At 40.8% G+C, this 13,786-nt stretch overlaps 1 protein-coding gene across 1 annotated transcript in view; it reads left to right on the forward strand.

Annotated features, from left to right (window-relative positions):
- Positions 1 to 13,786, forward strand: part of ERC2 (ELKS/RAB6-interacting/CAST family member 2) — a 765,920-nt gene that overhangs the window by 244,098 nt on the left and 508,036 nt on the right. The window contains 1 exon segment of the mRNA XM_042454903.1: positions 5,080 to 5,247. Coding sequence (XP_042310837.1) covers positions 5,080 to 5,247 — 168 coding nt within the window.

Consider the following 13,786-nt stretch of genomic DNA (forward strand, 5'->3'; position numbering starts at 1 on the left):
ATACGTAGTCACTACGTATTTTTTGGCGACGGCCGTTCCAGATGGCCGCCGCCATGTTTACGTCTTGGACACATAGTGTCCAGACGTGTCGTGGCACTTATGACATCGCGAGTGCGCCAGCGGCGCCTCGCGGCATCATAGCTGCGCCGCAGAAAGAAGCTCCATTTTGGAGCTTCTTTTTTGCTCTGTAAGGGAGCCGCACGGTTTGACTGCAGCGGCTCCCTCACGGAGCAAACAGCGGCGGTGGCAGATCACCGTAAAGCGGCGGTTTATAACCCTGTGATGTGAAAATCTAACAGCATGTGTGTTTCTGAATGTCCTGTTGCAAGGTTGGTTTTTCTTTTCACATAGAATTCATTCTATACTTTGTAATGCACTTTTTCTATTTGTTTTCTTAATGTAGGCATTTCTACACATATTGGCTTCCTTGACTATTATGTGGCTGTACAGTTTTTTCAAATCAGTCTATCTATATTTATAGTCAAATGTATGTATTTGAGTGTGTTTCCATTTATTTCTTCATAACTTGAATAAAAACTGTCTTATCTGGGAAAATATGAGAGTTTCTTTGTTCTTTCCCCATTTATGAATTTAAAGAACTTCCTGATTTTTTTATTGTTTTGTGCAGGTTTTTTTTAACAAAGAAACATATTAGTGTAAAGTGGGATTTTCTGCAAAACACACTTTTTGTGCAAAATCAAATGTTTTACACATACCAATGAAAATGAAAGGAAATATAAAATTGCTAGTCTTTTCACTGTCTTGAGTGAGTTTTGGGCAGGTGTCTCAACATATTGAGACTTGTTGAGACACCTTTTTTCATTGATGATGACACCTTTTGTAATTATACTTTGTACCCTAGTTATCATCTGAGAATGAACTCTGCCTTATGGCCACATTTTTAAAAATCTTTATTTAGGTGTCATTATTGCAAAAAATAAAATAAAATAAAATGACGTCCTTCCTGGTCCGCGGCGCCGCTTTGCTTCGCTGGGCGCAGCTTTCAGACGGCTGCGCCCAGCGAAGCAAGGGAGAAAGGGGCCAAGCGGCCCCTTTCTCCCCCTCCCCGTCCACCGCGGGGTGTCCTTGGGGCTTGAAGCCGCAAGGACACCCCTTTTCAGGCTGCGGGGAAGCGTCGTTTTGCTGCTTCCCCGCAGCCTGAAAAGCGGCGGATCAGGGCCTCAGCGGCTGCCAGTGTAGCCACTGAAGCCCCGATACTCTGGGGAAAGGGGCGGGTCCAGACCGCCCCAAATGGGCGGTCTATAACCTGCCTAAGTTTAGATATTTAGGTCAAAAGTTTGACCCAAAAAGACTGAGTCGACTTATCCAAAGAAGGAACCATCCCCTGGTGAAAAGCAAGAGTATAATATGTCCTGGAAACTCTGACCCCCCTCTACTCTCTCATTCATCCAGCCTTAAAAATAAGCACGAAGAATCATGTCGGTTGGAATTTGGTAAGTTCATTGTTTTGGTTTGCTTCAACCATTAGATCCTTTGCTATATGCCCCTAAATTTTACCCTTGACTTATCTGTGGGTCATAGCAAAATCCGTAATTTTTACCCCAAAACTTGCCCTAAACTTATAATACACGAGGTCGACTTATAGTTGAGTATATTCAGTAGGTAGTGAAATGGAAAATATAAACTAGGGTTTTAATGAATTTACATCTCAATCTGCCTAAAAAACTAATTTTATATATTTAAAAAATAGTCCTAGCCTTTTATCTTTTTTTGAACATTAGATAGTCAACTAGAGAAAGCCTAGTTATTCTAACTTGCCTTAGATACTCTCCTGCAGGGTGAGGCAGGATATTATTATTATTATTATTATTATTATTATTATTATTATTATTTAGAAGAGTGTACCTGGTTCAGTTTTCTGCCCGTTTGCAAATCATTTAGTTGGAGATGCTTGATAATGAGCAGAATTCATAGCATATGAATTCATAGCTAACAAGGCCAATGTGATTTTAGGCTGCATCAATAAAAGTATAGTGTCTAGATCAAGGGAAGTAATAGTGCCACTATATTCTGCTCTGGTCAGGCCCCACCTGGAATACTGTGTCCAGTTCTCGGCACCACAATTAAAAAAGGATGTTGAGAAACTGGAGCATGTCCAAAGGAGGGTGACTAAAATGGTGAAGGGTCTGGAAACCATACCTTATGAGGAACAACTTAGGGATCTGGGTATGTTTAGCCTGGAGAAGAGAAGGTTAAGAGGTGATATGATAGTCCTGTTTAAATACTGAAAGAGATGTCATATTGAAGAGGGAGCTAGCTTGTTTTCTGCTGCTCCAGAGACTAGGACCCGGAACAATGGATACAAGCTCCAGCAAAAGAGATTCCACCTCAGCATTAGGAGGAACTTCCTGACAGTAAGGGCTGTTCAACAGTGGAATACACTCCCCCAGAGAGTGGTGGAATCTCCCTCCTTTGAGGTCTTTAAACAGAGGCTGGATGGCCATATGTTGGGGATGCTTTGATTGCAATTTCCTGCATGGCAAGATGGGGTTGGACTAGACAGCCCTTGTGGTCTCTTCCAACTCTACGATTCTATGATTCTATATCTGCAGTGAAAATGACAGCTTGTTCCTTGACTGACTGTTTATCAGAGGCAGATTTTATAATTGATAAAATTTAGGAAGATATTTGTCAATACATTTGTTTAGTAGCCATATGAGACTCATATAAAACACATGCTACACAGTTTATATTGGTTTAAACTTTCTTTTCAGTTTCTCTTCATTTCAGTGTTGTGGAATTACTCTCATCTTATTTTTTTAAGTTGAGCTTTGGCTTTTTAGCTGTAACTACTTAGAATGTCGTAAGCTAATGAGGGATATTTGTCATTTTTTTAAAAAAAGAAAGATGATATGCTTTTGAGTAAGTTGAATATTATAATTTCACCTTTAACTCTTAATTCGTTTCTGAAATCATCATCCTTATTTTTATGCATCCAGATTATATATACATTGCCATTTCTCCTCCTCTTGGTTTGTTTGTTTTTAGATTGGTTTGTTTGTTTTTAAGATTCACAGTGCTCTAGCTGATTTTTTAAAAGTTTTACATATAATTAATGCTAAGTATTAATAACAAATGTTCAGTATATTGAAGAAAAGTGAAAATTCCATATACTATAAATATGCTACACATACAAATGTGTTTATATATAATTGTGTGAGATACCTTTTGGATGTGATTGTAAAAGAATTCATTTCATATGGTGAACTGAAATAAAAGTGCAGGACCTGTAAGAAATATTTTCCTATAACATCTGACTCTGTAGTATTGCAAATGATAAATATTGTACGTTCTTAATCTGGAGCATGTGGGTTAGGTATAAACTTGTGATCAAAACCCAGAATTTGTTGGCTACCTTTCCAGTTTTAAATACTCAAACTGTAGCTTTGGGATCAACTGAATCTCACTAATGGAGAAGATTGCTTCAGCATTCCCTTATGCACAACAGAAACACATCTTGGCATTCCTCATTTAAGTGTGTGCCTTAGGAAAACCTGAGGAAAATGTAAGGTCAAGTGTACTGTAATTTTGGTAATGCAAATCCATAATGATTTTTGACAGCTGAATTTTCTCCCAGTAAACATCTTCAAAGATGACCTGTTTTGTTGTCATGAACAAAATCTAATTTTAAGGCACCTAGCAATAGCAGGTACATTTGTATACCTCTTATCAGTGCACTTAAGCACTCCCTAAGCAGTTTACAAAGTGTAAGCTAATTGCCCCCAACAATCTGGGTACTCATTTTAGCAATCTTGGAAGGATGCAAGCCTGAGTGGAGCTTGAGCCCTTTTGCTGGTATTGAACTCACAACCTTATGGTTTGTGAGTGAGTGGCTGCAGTACAGACATTTAACCACTGCGCCACCAGGGCTCCTATGCATATCTTCCAGCTTTGAGACCTCAGTTTTTTGAATACTGTGGTGTGCCAGCCTGAATCCATATAATTTCATGTATCGAAAAATGGATGTGCCCTTGACCCAACTCAGCAGTTTTTAGTTCTGTTTAAAATGAACCAGATGACACATGGGGATGTGAGTTCAGGAATTCATCCTTCTGGACAAGGATAGTCCAGTCAACAACAGGAAGTCACATATGACCTTGACATACAGTTTCCATTTTTATTCTACTCCTGTCAAGACAGGGAAGATTGTGGAAATAAAGTATATGTAGTTGCCCAGACCACATGTTACTTTCTAATTTGTGAAGTGGATTCATACAATGAATCCCCCTTTCATCTCCCTTTCTATTGTCCATAGTCCATCGCAAAAAAAAAGATGAATTCTTCACTAAGTTCTGAAATGTAGATAATCACAAAAACCATGTGTCCTGTTTAAAGATTAAGTTATGTTAAGAGAGCCACTTAGCCATGGATTAATTGTTTAGCATTGGGGTCACATTTAACACTCTGCCTCAGTTGAAACCCTATCTTTTGGATTGTGGCCAGGATTCACATGGATGCCACTCTTTTAATATCACAGTCATGTTGTGATATGAACCCACCGGAAACCATCTTTCAGAGAACATGTGTTATGCCTAAAGGCATCACAACTCCTTGTCACATGCTAATTGCAGGAAAGGGATCACACAATGTAACAGGTAAACCTCTGTCTAGCCTTCACATGTGGAGCATGGACATCTGACATAAGTAACCACATGCAAAAAAATCTCTACACCCCTGGGCTTCCTCAGTCCATACATACAGAAATACAGGGTAGGGATTGCTCAACTTGGAAACTGAAGCCAGTGGCCTTTGTTTCTGCTGTTTCAATGTTGGACAGCCATTGCATGATTAATGCATATAAAGGGACCGCTCAGTCTCCCCTGATTAAAGTATTGGGGCCTGTGTCTGTTGAATGTTGTAAGACAGAACTTGGAATTCATTATGAAAAATCACTGTTAAGTTTTTCAGATTGACTATTTATGCTGATTATCTGTGAATTTCTACAAATTTATTTTGACTTGTTAGTTTCCCTTTTGTCTTTATGGCTCTTTCTGAATTCAGGAAGATAGTAGAACACAGAAGTTGTTGAACTGAATGTTGTTGCTTTTTAAATTTTAGATTGACCAGCTGAAGCAGGAGCTTTCAAAGAAAGAGTCAGAACTTCTTGCCTTACAAACAAAGCTTGAAACCCTTAGCAATCAGAATTCAGATTGCAAGCAACACATTGAAGTGCTTAAAGAGTCGCTTACTGCCAAAGAACAGAGAGCTGCCATACTTCAGACAGAGGTAAGGTATTTTATTAGCATCTAATGCAATATAAATGTTTAGGTAATGGAGTGTGTCAGAATTAAAAAGTTTGGATTGGTTACAATTCTGTGCTGAAGACAAAAGACGGCCTTTTAAAAAATTGTTACAAAGAAGTAACATAGCATGAGCTAGTCACTGATGCCAAGACCAACCCTTTAATGCTTGGAAAAATATCTACTGACTCTGATAGCAGGTGGACTTTTTTACAACTTGGAAGATTCTGTCAGGAAACTTATAATATGCGTATGCACAAACAATTTAATTTCCCCCTTGCTGCTAGTATTTAGTGCATTTGCTTTCATTTATCTCTTTTATATAGTTGCTTTAGTTGTACATTTGGAATTGGCACACAGTTCAGAAGAATATATACATTTGTATGGGGGGAAAAACCAAGTCACTTGCATGTCAGAAAAAATGTGTTAAAGGAACAGTACAGATACTTGCAACTTGGGGCCAAACAATACATTATGTGGGAGACATTTGAAGTTCCTTTAGACTTTTTAAAACTCAAGTACTGCAGCAGATGAGAACCATGAACATCATCACTTAATTCCATGCTGTGATAATGGAGGTTCTTCCATTATCTGCGCAGCACAAATAGTCTTCTTTCTAGGTAACAAAGGGTTAATAATGTGATAAGGTTAAGTTACATTTAATGAAGCTTAGCATCACATTATGAGAGAGCAGTTGCCCATTGAGATGGCCAGATTGGCCAAAGCACAAACCTTTGAGATTCTTTATTGCACAGGTTATAAAAACTTGAGAAAGGACCATGAGGCAGATTCTAAAGAGACTCTAACAAAGGGATGTTTGGGGGCAGGACCTCCTGGGGAAGCTGGTTGAGATTGGACAAAAGCATCCAGACTCCTAGCTATCCTCATGAATACCAGTGTCTACAAAACCCATCTACATCATGAGTAGTTAGGAACTGTTTAGCTAGCTTGCATCAGGGTTTATGGTTATTTTGGTGATCTTGGCTGAAATAATCTAATCTGTCTATAATTTTTAACTCCTAAGTGTGCCTCGGGGAAGGTGGCCCTTCATGAAGAGAGATATCGTTTGCTAATGGAGATGTCTTACTTAGAATAATGACTTCCTTTTAAAGAACAGTACTTTTTCTCCAACATCACGTCTCATAGACTTAATGGGACAACATGTTATCCATTTTTCTTTTTTTCCTAACTGGGGAGAAAGCAGTGCTGTTAGAAAACATTTCTTATATTATATGTGCTTACAAATAAAGGAATGCTAAATAAAATTGCTGGAGGAACAGAAAACCATACATATTTCAAAATACAAGTTTATTTGCAACATTGTCTCCTCTCTGGTCTTTCTGGGGTGCTTAAGCAGATGGCCCTAAGCAAATAGTCAGTCAAGCCCATGCTATCCTGCCCTGGGTCAGTTGCTCAGCTGGCACAGTGGTGGGTGGGTGCCTGCCCCCTGCAGTGCCATAGACCACTACTGCTGCATGCCCTGTAACTGTGTCCACTGTTGCATCTGCTCAGAAACCCACATCATGGCCTGTAAGAGTAGAAATGAGGTTCCTGGCTGCACCTACGTGACTAGGTTCCCTTTTTTAAAATCACATGGTGTGATGGGACTCATCTGAGCAGACATGATAGTGGAAGCAGGACCGGGGCTGTCTGATCTGCTGGCTGTCACCGTGGATTTTTCTAGAAACTCAGCAGCAAATAGCTATTCTTTTTGGATCAACTTGAAATGAAATGAAATGTTATTTATATACCGCCGTTCCTATGACCACGGCGGTTTACAACAAAATAAGATACAGCACAATACAGGTTACAAACAGCATAAAAAACCATATACTACTATACAACTTCATTTCATTTCATTTCATATCATTTGTATGCTGCCTTTCTCCCAGAAGAAGGGACCCCTTTGGACCACAGTCAGTCCAGGTCCACTGGATCTGCATCTGGTCTGCCTGATCCTGGCTCAGGGCTAATGGATTGCATCATTCTAATACAGGAGTTGGCAACCCCCGGCCCGGTCCTTCCGCCTCCGCCGCCTCCACCTCCTCCTCCTCCTGGGCCACTTGACCGCGCTGCCCTCCTCTTCCTCCTCCACCGTGCGGAGGAGGAAGAGGAGGGCCGCGCGGCCTGGGGCAGAGGAGGCAAAGGGGGAAGCCCCGCGCCGCCCTCCCTGCCTCCCCGCGTGGGCCTGCGCTGCCCTCCCCGCTTCTCCGTGCGGGCCTGCACCGCCCTCCCCGCCTCTCCACACGGGCCCGCGCCGCCCTCCTTGCCTCCCCGCGCCACCCACCTCCTTCTCCTCTGCCTCCTCCGCCCCGCCCCCAGGCTGCACGGTGCATGGAGGAGGGGGGAGGAGGGTGGGGCAGGAGGAGAAGAAAGAAGAGGAAGAAGAGGAGGAGGGGGAGCAGAAGGAGGAGGAGGAAGAGGAGGAGGAGGGGGAGCAGAAGGAGGAGGAGGAAGAGGAGGAAGGAAGAGGTGGTGAATGGCCAGTGGCCTCAAGGTTTTTAACATTTTTATTTTGGGTGCTTTTAATGCTAACAAGTCTCCCTTGTTTTGACAATGATAGTGTGATGATGATGATGATGATGATGATGATGATGAGAGTCAGCTTGAGAGGCATGCACATACTGTTTCTGAAGCCAAGAGAGTGTGACTTTCCAAAGTGCCTTTTCTGTGTGTTTTTGGTTCTTTAATGGTGATATTGCTATCAGCAAGCCTCTGAGGCAAGGCCAATGTAAATTGCTCTGATTTTTACAAACTCATGCGCAGTGAAGAAAAACCAAAGTCCCTTGACCAAGTACACACTTCAGAGAAGTGCACTTGGTGCAAGAACTGTAAAACCACCTTGACATGTTCAATATGCATAGCCATGTGAACCCATGTTCAGTGTGAAACCCAAAGAGTTGGTATGCAATAAGCGCTGAAATATGCAAGAGATGGCCATGGTTAGTAAAGCCATGTTCAATGCCCAAATGTGCTGTTTGGAATGGGGGGGAGGGGGAGTTGGCCAGAAAGGGAAGTCCATTTCTGCCATCTGTCTAGGAATAATGCCCAAATGCCCTCCATTTTGATCATGCCTAAGAAACATGCATTTATATTAACATTTTAAAAAAATCATCAATTTTTTTGCATGTCCTCCATTTTTAAAAATGTCCTACATTTTAAAATGTTGTCCTATATTATTTATTTATTTATTTATTTATTTATTTATTTATTTTTGGCTTCGGCCCCCCCGTTGTCTGGGGGACACCAACCCAGCCCCCGGTTCAAAAAGGTTGCCTACCCCTGTTCTATTAGGACAATGTGAGTCCAGTGGGAAGCATGAGCCTTTTGGCCTGTGCATACGGTGTAGGCCTGATGTCTCACTGAGCAGCTGGCACTTGGTTGGCTCTGGTTGTTTCCCCTCTTCTTTTCAATTTTGTCGTGCTTGGCTTGTGTATCTTCACATTTAAATTGTTCTCATTGAATTTCCTCTACATGTTCACTTATTTTCTCATTTGCCTTGTTACAACTCTAAAAGATGGTTTCATCTTTAATCTAGATTATCTGGGGTTGGGGGAATGAGGTCTAGCTGCTATTTTCCCCACTTTGGGAATCCTTGAAGGGATCTTGTTGGTGAAGCTGAAAGCCCAGTTTGAGGAGTGATGGTGGACCTGGTTCACTCCCAGGTGACATGGGGAGGTGCACACACATAGCAGGTGGGCCATCCCATGTCTGGATTTGTACCCTGTTCTATGCCTGGGCTTGGTAACAGCTGTTGCCACCATTATGCAACCAACATTACCAAGAATGTTGTGCTTGTCTTTTACTCCAACAATGTGGCTATATATGTTTATGGCTCACTCTCCTTCCATTCTTCCTTTAACCACTGGGCCTCCAAATCAAATGTTATAGGAGTGAAAAAAGAAAGCCAATTAGATGGAATTTTCTTTATGGAGTACTGGAATAATGAACTGTGTCAGCTTTGCCTTTCAGCCAATGATTTGCTGAACAACTAGTATGAACGAAATGAAAGCTAATGGCTTGCAGGATAATAAAGGGAGGGAGAAACAAGTGTCTAATATCTCATTCGTGTCAGGGCCTACTATTAGCTTGAATTGGAAGCTTTTATATAAACATGAAGTAGTTAAATAAAGAGACTGGGTTAGATATGATGGATCACACCTTATTACAGGGGTCTAGACTAGAGGAACTGTTATACACCTTTTGTGTCCTTTTAAAATAACAATGTCGAATTTATTCCCAAATGAAGAATACTTATTGAATCAAAGGAACTTGATGTTCTGAATTGCCAAGTTCACATTGATTCAGTGGGTCAGGTTTATTTGGGATTAGTATTTGGATTTAGATCAATGTTATTCATTTAATTAGAATTTTTACGTTATTAATAGTGGATATAATTATAGCACTTTTAACAATAGATAGTTGTGATGTGTAGATATTGGTACAAAAATCTTTAGTCTTCCTCATACACAACTTAGATTACTTTTTGAACAATTTATGTCACACTTAAATAATGAAATCTCCTAATAAATTGATGTAGCTTTGAAGCACAGCATGCTATTTTATATACTTCACTGAGGGCTAGGTGATTTCCAACCTATCCTTTGAAGTAAGTAGTGTGAGCCTAATGATTTTATTGGAAAGTATCACAAAGACCTTTATGTTCTGTCTTTAAGACTTTTTTCTAAAAGGAAATGGAGAAAGTTTCTTAATGATGTCCACTTCTCACAGGAAGCAATTTGGTTAAAATTAGCTGTAATTGTTCATGTGCAAGAGCCTTTTGGCAGCAGTGCTGAATACATTAAAGGCACCTTTTTTCTGAAGGAATCAGATGGCAATGAGAGTCTCCATATGTGTAATAGGTTCTTAGGTTTAATTCAGAAGTGTTGTTTCAGAATAGAACAGAAAGCACAACCTTGGTGTAAGACAAATACATGTTTGCATCAAGTGATATTTGCACAATGATTTTCTTTATCTGAAATTATATTAGCAAGCAATAATAAAGAAGGAGTATGTTTGCTTACATTTCAAATGATTTTGTGCCATCCACACTTTGGCTTGCATAAAGCAATGAGTATCTTCAGAAGGAAAATTCATTTTAATGATGTCTGCCATATATTTCATTCTCAAAAATGGAATTTGAATACCTAGGATCAAACATTGATTGGAGCAGGAACTGCAGTCAAGGAATCGTAAGAACACTAAGAATGGGGAGGGCAGCTATGAAATGTCTAGAAAAGATCCTAAAATGTAAAGATATACAACTAAGCACGAAAATTAGAATCACACGAGCCATTGTATTCGCTATTACCATGTATGGATATGAGAGCTGGACAGTTAAGAAAGTGGATAGGAAGAAAATCAATTTATTTGAAATGTGGTGCTGAAGAAGAGTGCTGAGGATACCATGGACAGCCAAAAACCAGGATGGATGACTAAGGAACCTTCAACTGAGTTACACTTTAAACGGGACATGTATAAGAAATGGAAAAATCTTCAGTCTTCTCAGAAAAGGCAAAGGTTGCTCAATGTGAGGATAAAGGAGCAGAGGACAGAATAGGGGAATTTCAGCACAGAATAAGTAAAGAGATAGTACAGGAATACCTGTTTAACCTAAATGAATATAAGTCTCTAGGACCAGATGAACTCCATCCAAGGGTATTAAAAGAACTGGCAAATGTAATATCGGAGCCATTGGCAATAATCTTTGAGAACTCCTGGAGAACAGGAGAAGTCCCAGCAGACTGGAGGAGGGCAAACGTTGTCCCCATCTTAAAAAAAGGGGGAAAAGACAATCCCAACAATTACCATCCAGTTATTCTGACATCAATACCAGGAAAGATAGAGCAAATCATTAAACAGAGAGTCTGTGAACATCTAGAAGGCAATTCCATAATCACAAAAAGTCAACATGGGTTTCAGAGAAACAAGTCATGCCAGACAAATCTGATCTCTTTTTTTGATAAATACCAGCTTGTTAGATGAAGGGAATGCTGTGGATATAGTATTTCTTGATTTCAGTAAGGCCTTTGACAAAGTTCCCCATGACATTCTTGTAAACAAGTTTGTAGAATGTGGGCTAGACAAGGCAACTGTTACATAGATTTGTAATTGGTTGACCGGTCGAACCCAAAGGGTGCTCAACAATGGCTCCTTTTCATCCTGGAGAGAAGTGACCAGCGGAGTCCCACAGGGCTCTGTCCTGGGCCCAGTGCTATTCAACATCTTTATCAATGACTTGGGGGACAAAATTGGGGGCATACTTATCAAATTTGCAGATGGCTCCAAATTAGGAGGAGTAGCTAATACCCCAGAGGACAGGATCAAAATTCAAAAATGACCCAAATAGACTAGAAAGCTGGGCCAAAGCTAACAAAATGAAATTCAACATGGAGAAATGTAAGGTACTGCACTTAGGGCAGCAAAATGAAATGCACAGATATAGAATGGGTGACACCTGGCTGAACAAGACTACGTGTGAAAGGGATCTAGGAGTCCAAGTAGACCACAAGTTGAACATGAGTTAACAGTGTGATGCGGCAGCTAACATGGCCAATGCAATTTTAGACTGCATGAATAGAAGTATAGTGTCTAGATCAAGGGAAGTAATAGTGCCACTCTATTCTGCTCTGGTCAGGCCCCACCTGGAATATTGCATCCAGTTCTGGGCACCCCAATTTAAAAAGGATGTGGAGAAACTGGAGCATGTCCAAAGGAGGGTGACTAAAATGGTGAAGGGTCTGGAAACCATGCCCTATGAGGAACGACTTAGGGAGCTGGGGATGTTTAGCCTGGAGAAGAGGAGATTAACAGGTGATATGATAGCCCTGTTTAAATATTTGAAGAGATGTCATATTGAGGAGGGAGCAAGCTTGTTTTCTTCTGTTCCAGAGACTAGAATGGATGCAAGATGCAAGAAAAGAGATTCCACCTCAACATTAGGAAGAACTTCTTGACAGTAAGGGCTGTTCGACAGTGGAACACACTCCCTCGGAGTGTAGTGGAGTCTCCTTCCTTGGAGGTCTTCAAACAGAGGCTGGATAGCCATCTGTCAGGGATGCTTTGATTTGGATTTCCTGCATGACAGGGGGTTGGACTGGATGGCCCTTGTGGTCTCTTCCAACTCTATGATTCTGTGATTCTATGAAAAAAGGAAAGCGGCATGCTAGATGGATGGACTCTAAAAAAGAGGTCATGGGTATGAATTTCCAGGAACTGAGAAGAGGAGGATGGGGGAATCTTGGGGATGTTTCATCTACTGGGGCATTGTGGGTTGAGAATGACTTGAGGGTGGATAACAACAACAATCTATAGTTCACGTATACCTTCCAAAAGCAGGAATAAGGTAGAAAGAAAAATGATAGGTTCTTATACTTTTCATTCATAGCTAACAATATGCACAGGTGAAATGAAGCAACTATGTCAAGTACATTTTGCATAAGCAAATAAAAATATATTGCATCTCCTAGAAACCAGTGGAAAGGTTTTTTTTTTAATGTATTCAGAGATGACTGTTTCTTTCACCAGCCTCCTCTTTTTACATGATTTCCATTTTGCTGGTCATAATAATAATAATAATAATAATAATAATAATAATAATAATAATAGTATTTATTTATATTCTGCCTTTTCCTTGCCACGGCTTCCGCACTTTTAGGATGCATGCATCATTTAAACAGCATACCTCCAAAGTGACCCGAAGCAGCTTTATTTTGGCCTGTCTGTATGGGGCCACTATGACCTAGATAGTCATAAAGCTCATTGAGCGGCTTTGGAAAAATCAGTCTGTGATGGCTTGGCAGACCTGCTGGGACTATAATGGGGAATTTCTCCCCGCTCTGGCTGCTGTGATCTTCCAAAGGACAAGCTGACAGACTCTGGTGCTGCCCAGAGGTTCAGTCATGTAGTGGGAATATAGAAGAGAGCTGCTTTGGGGGTAGGATAGGGAATGAGAAAGAGTATGCAGCCAAGAAGAGGGCAAATTTAGGAAGGAGATGGGGTCGGAGTGGGGGGAGATGAGGAATGGGAGTGGGCAGAAATAATCAGGAAGCTGAGAGAGAAAGAGCCAGACAGGAAGGGAAAGATGACTGCAATGTTACATGAGAGAAACCCCAACATATCAGCCTTAGTCCTGCAGCTGATTATGCCCCTCTGAGAGATTTCTTCACCCAATTTGGAATAAGCCCTCATTCATTCTGTTTGGTAAGGACCAATGGCATGAGTCCAGCAGCTCCTGAATCCAGTAGTCCTAGGTGAGCTCCAAGGGCAGTAAGACTCAGTTTGGACTTGTAAGATAATGGTGGCATAAGGGGTTGAAAGAATCAGAGCTAAGGAAAAACTGGCAGAAGCATGAACAAGAAGCGACTGAAAGTCCCTGAGTTATTCCCCAGATATTAACAGTTGCTGGAATTGAGATAAAGCATTATTTAAAAAAGGTTTGTAATCATGCCTATGCTTGAATGAGGCCAGACGTGAACTGTTGGTTGCAACTATAGGATAAAACTTCCATTTAACCAGACCATATT

Source organism: Sceloporus undulatus, chromosome 2 (genome assembly GCF_019175285.1).
Source record: "Sceloporus undulatus isolate JIND9_A2432 ecotype Alabama chromosome 2, SceUnd_v1.1, whole genome shotgun sequence".
NCBI classification, from domain to species: Eukaryota; Metazoa; Chordata; class Lepidosauria; order Squamata; family Phrynosomatidae; genus Sceloporus; species Sceloporus undulatus.